Raw genomic sequence first — 18,492 nt, 5'->3', positions numbered from 1 at the left:
ACTTTGCGCAACTTCGGAATAACAAGGCGATGCAGTTGTCCACGATAAATCTCTGCTATCACGGGCGACTAACCGTTTCGAAATGCCTTTCCACTGGCAACAATAGGAGTCACTGGTAGAAAGGCATTTCGGAGTGGATTAAACCACTCCGTGAGTCCTTAACCTAAGATATTATTGTGGAGGTCATAACTGGAGATGTTCTGGGAATGCTTATCTGCTTATTCAGCCATCACTGGCTTTGCCCCATAGTCCTTTATACTGTGTTACATACAGTACACTATAAGGACTACGCAGACTCGCCCGCAATAAACCTCCTCTACAGCAGGTGGCTAATCTCCTGAAAATGTTTTCCCACCAGCAGTAATGTAAATAGCTGGTGGGAAAACATAGCTGTCGCCTCAGGTTTGCGAAGTAGCCCAGTTTCTTTGCGATACAACTTCAATCTACTTCTGAAAGCAGAAGCAACACGTATGTTTTCCCACTGGAGATTTACAAGACTGCCTAAATATTTTCAAGAGATAAGTTGCCACCAGTCAAAGAGATTTATTGTGGGAGACTAAGGGCTGTGACAGACGGGGAGATTAGTCGCCACGCAACAAATCTCCCTGGTCGCGTTTGACTAATCTCCCCAAATTGCCATCCCACCGGCTAGAATGTAAATCGCCGGTGGGATGGCATACGTTGCGCAGCGATTTGCCGAAGTTGCCTTGAGAGAAAACTTCGGCGATTTTGGCGCCGCGTATGCCATCCCACCAGCAATTTACATTCTAGCCGGTGGGATGGCATTTTGGGGAGATAAGTTGCCCGCGGCAAGGGAGATTTGTTGCACGGTCATCAGCCTAAAGGTCTAGTGATGTCCTTCAAAAACAAACTTATAGAGTCAGTATGCATTATTTTTTTTCAAGGGACATCATTATGCTGTTAGCAAAAGAAATCATGTTATAAGGTATAAATTGTTTTAGATACACTTTCTAGAAATGATGCATTATATGAATGTTAACTTAAAAGTAACCTTTGTAATTTTTACAGCATTTTTCCTTCACTGGGCTTCTCTGTATTTAGACACTATTATTAATGGCTTCTTTTTCCCTTGTCAAAGTCACCTGGAGTTCTTTTTAGGATCTTCTGCACAGTCATAAACCTTCTCCTATTGCTTATGTTGTCTAAATTGTAAATGTCCTTGGAACAGAAGTTCAAAATATATTGGTAATGTCTAAGAGTAGAAAGACGCATGTACTTTTAGGAGGATCTACCGTTAGTCTTTTGGAATTGTACGGTACACACAACTTCTCAAGATTGCGTTGGTTGTAAATGATGGATTTTCCTTTTGATACAAACTCAACATTATCTGCGAGTTCTCAGTTACACTTCTACAAAAAAAAAGGGACTACTGCTGGCGGGAAAGATTTTCCTTCTGTTAAAAAGTGTCCAAGTCAGAAAAACAGAGCAGAGATATTTGAGCTGAAAGCCAAACTCGTGTTTTCATTGTGTCAAAATTTATCTCCGGCACCAAAGCTTCACACGCTCTTCCCTGTCCGATTCATTAAAACCAATTCAGTTCTCACTTGGGTGTTGTGCCGGGTTAAAAAAAAAAAACATGTCTTTCAGTCTGATGAAAATGACATTCTCCAGAAACAAGTCAGAGTGGATTCTGGCAATGATCCATTTGGAATAATTTATTGGTATTTATTTAAAAAAAAAAAAAAAAAGAGGAGAGGAGAGGGGGGAAAGATTTGGCACATTTGGAACTTTTTTTGTTTTTATTATGTTCTTTTTGTTTTTTAGTTAAAAAGATCTTGAAATGAATTTAAGAGGTTGTCTCATATGTGCTCCATTGCTTTAGAGTTTTCACAGTATTTCCTCTTGATTCTTTGCCTACAGGTCCACACTAAATTCCACTGTAGACAAGCACATACTCCTGGCACTGATACCTCCTGTGTGACTTTTTCGTATGCTGGTAATATCCTTGCTACTCGAGGAGGTAAGTGCGCTACTGACAGTTTATATACTGGGCTAAAGTGACTGTGACACAACTTTTCTGCATTTTTTCTGCTACTGCCCCCAAATATTTAATTTTTGCTTTTTTATGTTATTAGTGACAAGGATGGAAGGGTAGCCCTAACTGTCCTCTGGGCTCCATCTAAAGGGTCCTACATTTACTTTGCCTTAGGTGTGGATTGATACGGGTCAGATCAAATTGGACCGCTGTTAACATCTGTTTTGATGGCAAGAGTAGTTGTGCGGAAAAATCACTCAACTTAAGAGCAATGGATGATTGAAAGAAACAGTTTTAAACTTTTGAACAGTTTTTCAGATTATTTTTTTTAGAATTTGTTCAAATGCAAATCTGCAAATTAGGATTTTAATTTGGTTCAGTGTTCACATTAGTCCAGAAATGATGGATTTATTGCATCCCAACTAGCTGGTGGTTGATGGCCTTATGCACTGCAGTGGGACCGACTAACTACTATCAAGTTACATGATGGTCACTCCCAATGGTCAGCCAAAGACCCCACATGATTAGGAATGGTCAGCAAGCACCTTTGAAATACATTCCTGGTCGGCTCCTCTGTTCTGTTCCACTGTCGAGTCATGCAACCCGCTTTCCTAGTCTCCCTCCTTAAAACTTTTTCTCTTGCTGTTCCTTACCTGTAAAACTGAATCCTCCTCCAATCTCTTCAGTGCTAAACTCAAAGACCACTTCCTGGAGCACTGCCATAACATCTGATCTTGGCACTTAGGCAGCAATGCCTCAATCACTGTAAAGTGAAGCACTTATTATCTTTCTGTCTCTGTAAGTTACCCACCCACTTAGACTGTATGATCTAAAGGGCAGTGATTTGTTTCATAGTAATGACAAAGTGCTCTTCAGGCCGATCCTGGAGTCCAGTACCACTGTTCTGCTAGCACATCAGTTTCCCTACATGATTGTAATAGAAGCTGAAACTGGCTCTTTACACCAATCATTGCTTTTTAACTGTCAGATCAATGACCCCAAATTGATCCTAATTTACAGTTTCTTGTCTTATTATTGTATATATGTCTATTTTTATAGCGCTACTTATGTATACAGCACTGTACAGCAAGACAATATATTAATAGAACAAATAAGGGTCAATAGAATAATAATACATTACAAATAAATACAAAGTACATTAAAGATTAAGAGTTAAATGGCAAAAAGACAAAAGAAAGGAAATCCCTGCCGTTGTTAGCACTGAACATCTGTTTTGGTTACATAATTTTACTTTCTACCCCCAACCTCTTCTCTAGAACATTCTTTATCTTTAAAATTTGTTGGGTCCAGCCTAGTGTGGGCGACCCTTGTGTGTGGTTATGTGTGGTTATGGAAATGACTAGTTTAGATAGCTATAGATATACGTTGATCTAAGATTGGCTTTGGTCATACACAATTTTGGCCACAACCCTTGTGTGTGCAAAAAAAACAGCTGATGTTAAGCTTTAATAAGCAAATTATATTAAAAGTTAAGAAGAGTTATATTGATTATATTGTTCTAATTAACAGTCAGTTCATTGGGGGTCAGTGGAGTTTGCCCTAAGTTTAAATCCTACCCACTTACCTGCCCCTGCTCTCGCTGTCATTGCTTGATATGGAAGTTACACATTTTATTTAACATATGCAAAAACTGATGTAAGCTTAGGGGCCCCCGTGATCTTGCTGTGGGGCCCAATAACTAGTCAGCAGTAGTTCTTAAAAATAGTAAAAATAGTAAATGTGCTAATAAGGCATTACTTTAATTGGGGGGTCAGTTGAGTTTATACGTAAGTTTCTTTGAAAGTAACACAATTTTTTGCATAAATTGCGGAAGCGTAGGGGCCCAATGATATTGCTGTGGGGCCCAATAACCAGTCATTCCCCTGCGGGACATTTCATGTAGCAGACGCTATTATTATGCAGATAATAGAGCCCAATATAAACAGCTGACATTACTCTATAATAAGCAGTTCATATAAATAGTTAAATAATGAATGTACTAATAAGTCAGCCAGTTCATTGGCAGTGGAATTTATTTAAGTTTTTTAATTTATTGGTGGTCAGTGGAGTTTGTCCCCGCTTACCCCTGTCCAGCTCCTCTGCATTGTATTTAGCTTGATGCCCAAGTTACATAAGTTTCTAGGCAAGTTAATTAAGTTTCTTAGCAGATTTTGCACAAGTTATATAAATTTTGTAAGCTTTGATGAGGGAAGAGAATTTCACAAGGTCCGGCACAATTGTACCCCCTCTCTCCCCGTGATGGCGGCCCTGCTTGCTCATATACACCAAGAATCAAAGTAATTCCACAACAGGTTATAAAGATCTAGGGTTCATATCAGCCATCCCTGGGGTATTTTGTGGGAAACCCCTTACGCCAATACACATGAATTGGAGGTTTGCCTACATCTAAAATTGTAGCCAGGAGGCCCCAGGGTCTAGGATTCCAAGAATTATTACCCCTAGAGAATACCATTGTAGAAGTAGCCCTCTTCATTTCTCTAGGCTTGAAACCTCCAGTTTGAATCACCCAGAGACTATTCTTTTGAGTTAAAGAAGAATTATTGATGTAAAATCTGCAAGGTATCCTTCTACTACTCCCTGGGAAGCTTTTCTTTTTAGCTCATAACGTGTTGTGACTGTAGATTGATGACTCAGTTGTACGCTATCCAGAAACAGAGTGGTAAGGTAGCGTAAATCCATGTTAGAGTAGTTAGCTGGAAGCCGACCAACTAACACAGATGTGCTCTGAGATTTACAAAAACACACCTGCCAAATGTGTAGATTAAACCAAGGATATTATTTGACTCTTTAGGTACTCAAAGCTGTAGTAGCGCATCTCAGTGTGACATATGCCAGACCCGTCCAACCATAAAATAATCTTCTGAGCTAATTTAGTGCAGTTGTGGATAGTTCTTTTTCTTTGGGGTCTATTGTGAATGGTTAAAAAACTGAAACATTGCAAAGTGATGTTCCTTGTATTGAATATCTGTCCCATGGAGCTTGCAATCCAGATTGCTGTGTGGTTAAAGAGCTATGATAAATTAATTTGCTAAAGATCCCAAGGAGCTGGTGTGGGATTCAAAGCAGGAATTCATGTCTTTGGGCTTATTTGTAAGGGTTAGACCTATCATATAGCTGAAGTAAGAGGAAAACACACTGATTCCGAAGAGAAAATGCATACTTATTTTTCATTGATAATGGAAGTGTGCCAGCCCGGAGTAAGGCTAAGGGCCCAGGGAGCGAGTTAGTCACCCGCAATAGAGCGCTGTTACCGTGGACAACTTACCGCTCCAAAATGCCTTTCTAACAGCAACAATAGGAGTCTCTGGTGGAAAGGCCGGCGCATCAATTCGGCTTTCCGATGTTGTGCAAAGTTTCTTCCTGCTGGCAACTTTCTTCAACTTCGGAAAGCCAAGCAATGCATCTGCCTTTCTACCGCTGACTGCTATTGTTGCTGCTGGAAAGCGATTAGTCTAACCTGGGTCCTTAGCCTAAAAGATCAGCAAATATGGTCACTGTGCGGTGCCTAACAAATAGTGGTTTTAACTTTAGTTTTTCAATTAGTATGGATGATAAGTGGAACTGGCCTTCTTTACCTGATGTAACAAATTTGTTTGTCAGTTATGTACTTATTGTAGTGAGGGTCTTTGGCAGTGCACATGAAAGATAAGCACTGGAAGGTGGGGGGGGGGGGGCATCTCAGGATAGCTCCGGGATGAGAATTGCCCCTGAGCTTGATGTCACATGCATGGAGCCAAAGCACAATTAGCACAGTTCTGAGTACCACAATAGGAGCTCCCCGCAGGTGTAGCCTGGCATTTGGAGGGGCATTTAACAAACAAAATAAACTATTGTACGCCCTCCTGATGGGGGAAAAATTTTTTGGTGACAGGTGCCTTTTAAGCAGTGATATTCACTTCTGGCATTGTTATTTGCTTTTGGCACCCATTTTAACTCAAGGCACTTTTGTTTATAATTTAACAATATATGGTGATGCTTGTAATTTGCTTAGTTAGGAGAGCGAGGGAGAAAATGCAGATTCCACAAAGGGAACTCACCAGTGGAACGTTGGTCTGGATGCTGTCACTGAACCGACATGCCGAGTTGTGAGCAGGTTGCCAGCATGCTGGAAGTTCCAGTAAGCCAGCCTTGAGATATACAAGGAAAGCTTTGCAAGTTGCAATTTTAAATCATTTTATGTATTACTGTCCCATAAATATAATGCTCTGAAAGGAGAATTAAACTCTAAAAATGAATATAGCTAGAATGCTATATTTAATATAGTGAACTTATTGCACCAACCTAAAGGTTCAGCATCTCTATAGTAGTAATGGTCGTACACAGGAGCTCCCCATCTTGGATTCTGTTAGAAGTGTCAGTGGCACTGAACATGCTCAGTGGGCTCTGAGGAGCTGTTAGAAAGCTGAGCTTAGGGGTTGTCACAAATTATCAAGCAAAAGATGAGGTTCACAATTATTTATCTGGCACCTGAGTATTTATTCCCTGCCTGAATGTGTCTGGATATAACATTTCTACAGTATCTATTAATTATATTCTCTTTGCAGGCGATGACACCTTAAAAACATGGGACATTAGAAAGTTTAAGAATCCTCTCAATGTGGCCTCTGGGTTAGCAAACTATTTTCCAATGTAAGTGTTTCAGGTCTGCCTATGTATTTATTTCCAACTTACTATATTATGATGACTTTAAATATATGTTTTCAAGTAATACCATAATGTCAACTGAGGGATGCTCTTCTTCTCTGTCCAAGAGTACTCTATAGCGCCTTCGGATTGGCATCTTGTTACTAATTCTAATAATACTATCAAATTTGAACCCTTTCCAGTCAATTTCATGGCCTTCGTGTGTTTGGATTTCACTTTCCGTAGGACAGATTGCTGCTTCAGCCCAGACGATAAACTCTTGATAACCGGGACCTCCGTAAAGAGAGGCGGTGGTGATGGAAAGTTAATGTTCTTTGACGTAGGGACATTTCAGAAGGTTTATGAAATCCAGGTCACTGAAGCGGTGAGTACAATGTTTTCACTGCATATTTTGTGGGGTGGTTCCCATTGCACTGGAAGATAATCATGATAGGAACATGAACAGCAACTCTGACAGAGAAAAGTATCACTTGGCATTATGGCAGCTTCAAATTAAGCTGCCCATAAACTATAAGATCCACTTGTATGGAGCTAGTCAAACGAGCAAATCTTTCCCCCGATATGCCCCCCTAAGGCCCTAGGGTCAAACAATCGGATCACATCGATGGGAATACAAGCCATCAGAGCAAGGACCACATCACTGAGTCAATGAGGTTCTGGATTTGACAGAAGATCAAACCTGCCCCATCAACATCTGGCCAATTTTTGGTCAGATATCACTCAGGTAAACCCGTCGGAGGGCCCCATACACAGGCAGATAAGCCACTAAATCAGTAGCTTAAATTCCCATTTATGACCACCTTTAGAATGATAGTAGAGGTTAACGACAACTGGAAGGACATAACTTCTACAATAGTTAAAATGGAAGCACCACTTGCATTTTCATTGCATCGTTTGCCTGAATACACAGAGGGGTACATTGATTTGATCAGGTTGGTTTGCTATTAGGGATGCACCAAATACAGTACTTTCTGCAGGATTTAGAAGGGTTTGGAGTCAGTTCAGTTTCCCTTTATGCAGGGGATTGCCTACACACAGGGGGCTGATTTATGTAATCTTGGCAATAACAATGCCTGCCGCTCAGTAAATTAAAAAATCTGATGCTGTTAGATTTAACACGATCTTTCTCAGACTTGTTTAATTTTTTTGGCCAAAATTATCCAGATACGCCTGCCAAATTTGCATGTACCCAGTTGGAACAGTCACTGATGAAACCCAAACTGTTTGTGACAGCAATGTCAGCCCAAAAAGTACAGCAGTCAGGAGCACACAAGCCATGCTCAGTGCCACGTAACACCTAGAGCAGGGATCCACAACCTTCTTTACCTGTGAGCAACATTCAAATGTAAAAAGAGTCGGGGAGAAACACAAGCATAACAGAGTTTTGGAGGGTGCCAAATAAGGGCTGTGATTGGCTATTTGGTAGCCCCTAAGTTGACTGGCAGCCTAAAGGATGTTCTGTTTATCAGTAAACCTGGTTTTTATGCAACCAAAACTTGCCTCCAACCCGAGAATTCAAAAATAAGAACCTGTTTTGAGACCACTGGGAGCAACATCCAAGGGGTTGAGGAGCAACCTGTTGTTCATGAACCACTGGTTGGGGATCACTGACCTAGAGTGATATTAAGACAATAGTTGAATTCTGGAGCAGCAGAACTGCTATAGGTGAAAGTGCTTCTGACTGTCTGAAAAAGCTACCAGCCTGTGCGTGTAATGCAAGCTGCAAAATTTGGTGAGGAGGTTGATTGCCCTGGGCTGATTTTTATGGGTTGGGCTATGGCCCCTGGTGGAAGCAAACCTTAAAGGGATTCTGTCATGATTTTTATGGTATACTTTTTATTTCTAAATTACACTGTTACTGTTTGGTGTGTAGGCGCCATCTCAGTGCATTGTGCCTGAGTCTGAGCTTTCAGCCAGCGCTACACATTAGAACTGCTTTCAGCTAACCTATTGTTTCTCCTACTCCCATGTAACTGGAGGAGTCCCAAGCCGGACTTGGATTTCTTACTATTGAGTGCTATTCTGATACCTACTGGGAGCTGCTATCTTGCTCCTTTCCCATTGTTCTGCTGATCGGCTCCTGGGGGGGGAGGATATCACTCCAACTTGCAGCGCAGCAGTAAAGTGTGACTGAAGTTTATCAGAGCACAAGTCACATGGCTGTGGCACCCTGGGAAATGAAAAATACGGCTAGTCCAATGTGAAATGTCAAAATTAAATCGAAAAAAATCTGTTTTATTGAAAAACAGATTACAATGCAGGATTCTGCTGGAGAAGCTCTATTAACTGATGAGTTCTGAAAAAAACACGTTTTCTCATGATAGTATTCCTTTAAGGATGATTAGTCACCTGCAGTTAAATCTCTCCTACCATGGGCGTGGACAATAAAGTGACTTAGTCACCCACAATAGCCAGGGGCGACTCATTTCTTGGTGGGCCATCACCATAAGACTTCAATTAGATTTTTGATAATTCTTTGCTTCCTGTAACAAGAGTTTTTGGAATTGTTTCAGCACAATAATGCCAACTGGGCAAGGTTTGTACCAGATGGTTGTTTCTGAGACAGGACTGAAAAATCTTGAGCGGCCTGCACTGAGCCCTGATCTATGTTAAATACTGGATGTGTGCCAGGCCTGATTGGCCAAGCTCACTAGCAGAGACAGCAGCAAAGGGAGGACCAACTCTATGGTAATTTTCTTGGTTTGGGAATAAAAAGTTGGACACACAGGTGTCCATATGCTGTTGGCATTATAGTGTTAGCAGTGTAGTCCTTCTGATATTTTGCTGAATAACAAAGATAATGGATAGTCAGAGGGAATCCTGATCCTTGGAAGAATCCTCCTATTTAGCCTGGGTTTGAACCTGCGTGGTAATGGAATGAGAAACAAGATGTTTATCCAAAATCTTTATTTGTTTGACATTCTTTTCCTCTTTACTGTTAAAGCCCCTCTTCCATCAACACTGAAAGCCTTATGGATGGATAAGGAAAAAGCAGTGGTTTCTTTTTACATACTGAGCTGAACATTGTGGAGTTATCCAATAATAAACATATTTAGTTCTGCTCTTTAAAGGTTCAGTTTTTTCAATTATATAAAGAGTGTGTCTATAAAAGGTCAGGTTTTCAAACAGGGGCATGTAGGGTTGCATGTAGGATTTTTGGATGCAGGCCAACGGTCAGGTTGCAGGTCTTATATAAAATATAGCTAATATAAGATAAGAAATATAGATATTTTACTCCTTTAAACATTCTTTTATAAGTTTTTTTGTACCCCAAGCTCACTTCTGATGATGTCTCTTCTAGTCTGCAGCAACAGTTCCTGTTTAAGCGTGCTGCGGATCGGGTAACAATTATTTGTGGGTAGGGGTAGTGGGTCCAAGCAGGTTAAAATGCAGGTTGTGTGTTTGGGTTGGGTTTAAAAAAAATGAGTTCCGCACAGGACTCAACACTGTGAGGGAAAGTTGGGGAGGACCAATGAAGGGCAGTTGAAAGGGGGCTTTTGTTGCTAGGGGGCCTCAGTGCAGCTACATGGAGTGGAGAATCGGCCTGATCAGGCTAAAGCTTTGCCTTTCAGTTCAGCTACATGGCGCTGTGGAAGATTATCATACGAAGCACAGATGAGAGAAGTGGAGCCTTTTTTTGACTTTGGTCTAAAATGTGCATTTCTCTGTTGTGCAAGGCATATCATTGCTGCTTAATTAAATGTTACGTAGTATATTGGATGTAGTGGACTAATGCTTAAAATTGGACTACATAACACTCAAACAATGTCATAGAGAAATCTGTGAAGGGCATGTTTATTTTAGAAAATCAGTATTCAGTATATTTTACACTTTCTAGGAGTTTTTTCTCTGATACTTTAGTGCTAAATGCTGCCATTGTCCAGGGCTCCCTTTATGCAATGTGATAGATTTTTGCACTCGGATATTGTGTGAATGTTGCAAAAGCCCATGGCCCATGTGCGTGACACCTATTCCGTCACACATGCAAGTTACATGTAATTGCACACCATTTATTAATCAATGCAATTTGCTGTACAGTTGGATTGTTAAGTCCAAATATTGTGGTCACTTTTGATATGTATGGTTACCATATGTTGTTATGGTTTTACAAAAACCCCTCGGTTTCCATCTTGGTAGACTGGCAAAAGTACCCCCTTTGTATCCTGGGTACCTGTAAAGCTCTTCAAAACGGCAAGACTTGTCGTACCTTAGAGGTGCTTACAGAAGATGGGCAGTCATATTCCGTGTTACCTATGTAGCAGGCACAAAGTGTATGTGTGGGATTCAGCCCATCAACACTGACATTTATTTGGAGACTATTTTCACCAGGTGAGACTGTTGCATCTAGCAGAAATGCAGTTTGCAATATATTTTCATATATTGCAAACTGCATTTCTGCTAGATGCAACAGTCTCACCTGATGAAAGTAGGTCCAAATAGACCAAATAGTCTCCAAATTACTTTTGAAGTGTGGAGTGCATCACCGTACTATACATTACTATATATTAGGGATTTGGTTCAGGATTCAGCTTTTTTTCTTCCAACAGGATTCAGATTCATATGTAGGGATTAGATTTGGTTCAGTATTTAGCTGAATCTTTTTCAAAGGATTGGGGGCTGAATCCAAAAATAGTAGATTCAGTGCATCCCTGCTATATATTATTATATTACTATATATAATGAATAATGTACCCTCTGCAAGATATATATATATATATATATATATATCCATCCAAGGTTTCCATATAGGTAGCCTTCTGTTTGTTGGATTCTATAGTTCCGAGCACCCTAATTTCGGAATTGTTTTCTCCCCTTACATATATTAAATAAGCCAAAATAAACCAACATTGTATGATATGTTTATAATGGGAAACTATTCCAAATGGGATCTAAATCTTAAACTGGAGATACATATTCAACCACTGCCATGTTTGTGCACCTTAAATTCCAATTCCACTGGTTTTACAGTCAGTTTATCAGAACAGAAAATTGGATCTACTGCCTCATCTTGTTTGGACCCACAACTTTTTTACTGTCTATAAGCGAAGAAAATATATCCTATGTATACCCACAGACCATTTTGAAGTTGTAAAGGAAGTGCCCATACATTTGATTCATTTAAATACTAGTAGGTCAGTGGCCAATGAGGGAGGAGCTGTATGAAATGCCACTTTACAAGCTCAGCCTGTTCTCCATGGTAAGATGATTCTGCACTGATAGTTTCAGATATGGAGCTGCTTCCATAAAAAGAATAATAAAAAATAAACTGCATTTTCAAAAATAGTCTAACGTATTCATTTAAGGTTAATTTTAAGGTGAGCTTACCCTTTAATGTCTTTTTCGGGATCTCCTGTATCTCATCTGTGATTTTCTTCTAGGCACATAGTGTATTATACCTTGTCATCTAGTCATGTTCAAAAAGCTGAGCTTTTCAACATGTATTCCATATTTAGCTACTTCTCCGAGACACGTCTGCTATTTCCTTTCACTTCCTCTTGCTGAAATGCAATCCTCTTTTTGGATGTGGCCAGCTGCCAGACAAGGAGGAATGCACATGCGAATAAGCAGAAGGTGCGTGTTGGACTTTCCTCCTTTGATGATTTGCCACTTGTTAGCCGACTCCGAATGTCCTGCCAACTGAGGTTGAGCCATATTTGATGCCTCGTCTCTGTCATTCAAGCTTGGACTCCAGTCTCTGCTCTTGGGATGACATACCAGCGGCGAAAACAAAACCGCTTTCTATTGAAATTTATACAAGTCATGTTGATTTTTTTTTTTCAGAGGCTATTTCACAGCCATATTTTCTGTGAAATGACGATTTGCGGATTTTGTATAGCCGGCTTATTGGCGGCAGGATTTATGAAAGCGGTAACATGGCAAGGTATCTGCTTGATACCGCTCTTATGACACGCCAACATAGTAATCTCTTGAAGTCACTTGAGCACCTAGTGTACAGACATGCAACAGTATCAAGGCGCTCTCTCACATACCTCTCGGAGAGTATATTTCAGAGCAGCTATGTGGGTAATAACCCTCAGCAGTTCTGACTCCACGCGCTGCTGTATGTCATCACTCTCTTTTATTTTGGAAATATTCTGTAATCATATCTTCGGGGGTTTTTTTTTTTTTTTTTGCTTTTTTAATGAATCTTATCTATATTATATAAAGTCAGTTATACATTGAATATATTTCAGATACAGGTATAGGTTATTCAGAATGCTCGGGACCAAGGGTATTCCGGATAAGGGGTCTTTCCGTAATTTGGATCTCCATACCTTAAAGGAGAAGGACAGGCTAATAAAGAGCTGCAGGCATACCTTCAGTTGTCTCAGTAGTGCCCTTAAGTCTCCCCATATTTTACCTGTTCAGATGACCAGAAGCCAAACAGAAGAGGGGAGAAAGAGAAAGCTGTATGTCTCTGGCACATGAATTACAGACACAAGAAATCTTTTCACAGAGAAGTCAGTGCAGCGTTTCTGTGTATTTACATAGACCTTTCTGATAAAGCTTACTTAGTTTTTACCTTTCTTTCTCCTCTTTTATAAAAAGAAACACAGGATTTCTTGTCTCCTTTTTTGTAAACATGCTCTTTGGTGTCAGACTTCCTCTCTCAGAAAGATCCTTTATTCCTGAGGCCAAAATGTGCAGCTCTTTCCTCTCTCTCCGCTCTCCTGCTCCCCCCTCACCCTCCCATAAGAATTCATAAAACTCACTCCCCCCTCCCTTAGGAATGTGTGATCTGAGCTATAATGGCTAGACTGCAAACAGGAAGCTATTTAAAATGTCAGCTGCTGTCTTAAGCAAACAAAGGGAGCTTCTAGTGCACAAAAATGATGGAGATTAACAGATTCCTCTTGGGCCAAACAGAGCCCTACACAGGCTTTGGGGAGGAGTACCCTTATATCATGTACTGCAGAGAGTTTAATATTTGATGAGGTATTTGGATCCTGGAGTGAAAGGCTATTGAGTAGTTTTGGTGAAAAGAAAGAGGGTAAAGTTAATTCGGCGAATGAAACGAAGGAAAATGGAAATCTAAAAGTGAAGTTTGGCATTATAGCTTCTTTTGATTGGGATATATAATAATGTGAAGAGTTGGCCTGTAATTTTGGGTTTCCTGGTGGGTCCCTTTCCTTTAGTCTAGAGAGTGAGTCCTTCTGCATTGACAGTACATTCACGTGAATATATAGCAACTTGTTAGGAGTCCTTTACCTCTCAATAGGTAGGGGTAATGAGTTCAGCGGCTCAGTTGCTTTGCTACTCCTTGGCCTGAGTATGAATGTAGATTTTGGGTTAGGCAAGTGGAACCAGTAACCTCCCTTGGTATTATCAACAAACAATACAAGCTGTGACTTGCTGATTGGTTATATTTTATTAAACATTTCTGGTTCTCTTTGGCAAGAACCCTTGTATTCGACAAACATTTTACTGTTTGTAAAAGGGGTGACCAGAGCTCACTTGATCTCCAACCTAGTGATCCCCAACCAATGGCTCAGAACAACATGTTGCTCACCAACCCCTTGGCTTTTGCTCCCAGTTGCCTCAAAGCAGATTCTTATTTTTGAATTTCTGGCTTGGAGGCAAGTTTCAGTTGCCTAAAAAACATGTGTACTGACGAGCAGAGCCTCCTTTAGGCTTCCAGCTCATGTAGGGGCCAAGCATAGCTCATTTTTGGCACCCACAGGAACTTTATGCATGATTGTGATGTTAAAAAATTTTTTTACATTTGAATGTAGCTCATGGGTAAAAAAGGTGGGGACCAATTGTATTCATTAGTCTCTTTTGTATTTTGTGGCCAAGAGATTAATATTATTTAATGCAGTTACAATGGCATATACAAATATGAATGCAGCTGTCCCTAGGTGTAGGTTTCTCTGGTTGGCCAATGCTAACCCAGCCCAGCACTGTAGCAGAACATTGTCTGGGAATGAGCACGGATGGCTGTTTGGGGGTTAAGATGAAGCACCATAAAACCCATTAAGTAGAATGAACAGGTGGAATGCTGCCTCCATTGCCGATTAGGGTAATTCTTTGACACATGACAGCATGCATGACTGTTTATACACGAGACATTTTGGTTAATCCTTGACCTACCAACAACATTTTATGTAGATCTGCTTTCTGGGCATGGAAAAAAACACTCCCCTATATAAAGCCCCAGACTGAATGTTTGTTAAGAACGCCAGGTATTCTTTCTATTTGTATAGCCATCAATACAAATTCTAGTACCTGGATTAGATTTGTTAATGACAACAATAACTTTTTTTGGATTCATCTGGATTATACACGTTAAACCTTTTTATACCGTCTATAAATTGTAGGTTAAAGTATTCTGTAGCCTTGCAGATTTATAGACTTTATTATATCACAGTTCTAGTACCTTTATTAGACTGCATTGAAATACATTGATGGAATTCCTGGGTTAAATCTTTACTGATATGTTCTATTATTTAGGCTTATCTTTAGTTTACTTTTAAATGTAGTGCCAGGTAATATGAAGGTTCATATACACAAAAAGGCTGATTTCCATGCCTAACCGTGTAGAAAAGGCTTCCATTTAAATATTTTTATACTAATAAATTGCTATTCCAATGGGCTTTACTGTTCTGTTATGACAGTGATCCCCAACCAGTGGCTCGGGGGCAACTAGCTTCTCCCCAACCCCTTGCATGTTGCTCTCAGTGCCCCCAAACCAGGGAGTTATTTTTGAATTCCTGACTTGGGGGCAAGTTTTGGTTGAATAAAAACAAGATTTCCTACCAAATAAAGCCCCCTGTAAGCTGATAGGGTGCATAGAGGCACCTAATAGCCAATCACAGCCCTTATTTGGCTCCTCCATGAACTTTTATGATGCTTGTGTTGCTCTCCAAGTTTTTACATTTGACTGTGGCTCCCGAGTAAGAAAGGTTAAAGACCCCTGTGTTAAGAGATATCTGAATGTGTGGGATTTCATGTTTTCAATTAAAGGGGGTAAATTATTGGTTACTTTTCTAGAGTGTTTTTTTATAATTTGATATGAAACGGACCATTAATATGAGCGGGGACCATATGCTTGTACTTAGCATCCCTGGGGGAGTTGAACAAAAAAACTGTGTTTTTCTTCTTTAGGGTTTCACCTTGAAAATAGGAATTCAGGCAGAACATGAATATTTTTTTTGTTCAGCGTGGGTTGATTTAATGGCTTTGGTTGATTTAATGGCTTTGGTTGATTTAAAAAAAAGAATCTTAGGTTGCTTCTCTAGAGTGTCATTATAGACCTACTCCATGCAGTTGTATCTTGTATTCTCAGTGCTCTAGAGCTCAGCAACAATAACTATACAATAAAAAATGTTTTAATTTATTTAAATGTACAGGTTACCTCTTAACACATATCATTTAGTATTTATTTTTTTTGTACATGTTTGGCAGGGGTTAGGTAGTTGAACCCCAGGCAGGGAAAGCCACTTTTTAAATGAGAAAATTCTACCCAGCCATGTTATGATCTACCCAGCCATTGTTGGTGTATAAAGCAGGGTAATATTAGCTATATCTACCCTGAGACAGAGCCCACAGAGCCTTCTTTCTTTCTCTTGTATGTAAATTGGTGCCTTGTTCACAGTTTAGTGCCCCAGAATTCTGATTGGCCAGACTGGGGCACTGACATAATCTGCACATCTCATAATATGTTTTTCCCATTTACTTTGTTTTTTTATTTCCTCTGTATCTTTAGCAGCGAGGATAATCCAGTAGCCCCCCATCTTCTTTTCTGCTGATTCCCTGCCCATGTTCTGTGCTGCTGTCACTTACCTGAGCTTAGGGACCCACTCACTATATACTGTATATATACAATATAAATGTCACAGTATAACCTGAGCTTAGGGGCCCACTCACTATATACTGTATATATACAATATAAATGTCACAGTATAACCTGAGCTTAGGGACCCACTCACTATATACTGTATATATACAATATAAATGTCACAGTATAACCTGAGCTTAGGGCCCCACTCACTATATACTGTATATATACAATATAAATGTCACACTATAACCCGAGCTTAGGGACCCACTCACTATATACAGGTATGGGACCTGTTATCCAGAATTCTTGGGACCTACGGTTTTATAATTACAGAGAAAAAGGAAATCATTTTTAAAATTAGAATTATTTGCTTATAGCGGAGTTTATGAGAGATGGCCTTTCCAGAATTCGGAGCTTTCTGGATAACGGGTTTTCAGATAAGGAATCCAATACCTGTACTGTATATCAGGGCCCCCCACCTTTTATACACGTGGGCAACATTTGAATGGAGAAAGTACAACATAAACATGAAAAAGTTTCCAGGGGTGCCAAATAAGAGCTATGATTGGCTGTTTGGTAGCCCCTATGTGAATCGGCAGACTACATGAGACTTTGGTAGTAAACCCGGTCTTTATGCAACTAAAACTTGCCTCTAAGCCAGAAATTCAAAAATAAACCTTTGCTTTGAGGCCGCTGGGAGCAACATCCAAGGGTTTGGGGAGAAACATTTTGCTTACGAGCCACTGGTTGGGGATCATTGCTGTATATACACAATATAAATGTCACAATATAGTGCTAGTGATTTATTCAGATTTACATTATACATTCTGCACTAGAATTTAATAATCAGGCCAATAGCATCAGTTTCTATGACAGATGAAATTCATTTTCAGCTTGATTTATGACACTCAAAAGAATGTGTAATAATCCAAGATGACAAACTCCAGTGGACAATTTTGATGGCCTGGATCAGCTCTGCTGAACCTCTTTGCTGGTACAGTAAATTTAATACATTTATGGGACCTGTTATTTAAAATTCTAGGTACTTGAGTTTTTCTGGATAAGGAATCTTTCCATAATTTGTATCACCATGCTTTCAGTCTACTAAAAAAATGTTAACATACAAGAACCCAATAGGACTGTTCTGCCTCCGATAAGGACTCATTTTATCTTAGTTGGGATTGAGTACAAGGTACATTTTTTTTGTATTACAGAGAGAGAAGTATTCCCTTTTTCTCTGTAATAATAAAACAGTACCTGTACTTGATCCCAAATAAGATATAATTACCCCTTATTGGGGGCAGAACAGCCCTATTGGGTTTATTTAATGGTTAAATGATTCCCTTTTCTCTGTAATAATAAAACAGTACCTGTACTTGATCCCAACTAAGATATAATTACCCCTTATTGGGGCAGAACAGCCCTATTGGGTTTATTTCATGGTTAAATGATTCCCTTTTCTCTGTAATAATAAAACAGTACCTGTACTTGATCCCAACTAAGATATAATTACCCCTTATTGGGGGCAGAACAGTCCTATTGGGTTTATTTCATGGTTAAATGATTCCCTTTCTCTCTGTAGTAATAAAACAGTACCTGTACTTGAACCCAACTAAGATATAATTACCCCTTATTGGGGGCAGAACAGCCCTATTGGGTTTATTTCATGGTTAAATGATTCCCTTTTCTCTGTAATAATAAAACAGTACCTGTACTTGATCCCAACTAAGATATAATTACCCCTTATTGGGGGCAGAACAGTCCTATTGGGTTTATTTCATGGTTAAATGATTCCCTTTCTCTCTGTAGTAATAAAACAGTACCTGTACTTGAACCCAACTAAGATATAATTACCCCTTATTGGGGGCAGAACAGCCCTATTGGGTTTATTTCATGGTTAAATGATTCCCTTTTCTCTGTAATAATAAAACAGTACCTGTACTTGATCCCAACTAAGATATAATTACCCCTTATTGGGGGCAGAACAGCCCTATTGGGTTTATTTCATGGTTAAATGATTCCCTTTTCTCTGTAATAATAAAACAGTACC

General features: G+C 39.7%; 1 protein-coding gene across 3 annotated transcripts in view; it reads left to right on the top strand.

Moving 5' to 3' along the window:
* wdr70 (WD repeat domain 70) overlaps window positions 1–18,492 on the top strand; it is a 165,347-nt gene that overhangs the window by 109,096 nt on the left and 37,759 nt on the right. For all 3 annotated transcript variants that reach the window (NM_001079324.2, XM_012965934.3, XM_012965940.3), the window contains 3 exon segments: window positions 1,882–1,981; window positions 6,562–6,646; window positions 6,887–7,025. In NM_001079324.2, the coding sequence (NP_001072792.1) occupies window positions 1,882–1,981; window positions 6,562–6,646; window positions 6,887–7,025 (324 nt within the window).

The sequence above is a fragment of the Xenopus tropicalis genome, chromosome 1, assembly GCF_000004195.4.
Source record: "Xenopus tropicalis strain Nigerian chromosome 1, UCB_Xtro_10.0, whole genome shotgun sequence".
Lineage (NCBI taxonomy): Eukaryota > Metazoa > Chordata > Amphibia > Anura > Pipidae > Xenopus > Xenopus tropicalis.
This window is presented reverse-complemented; position numbering and strand designations above follow the sequence as displayed.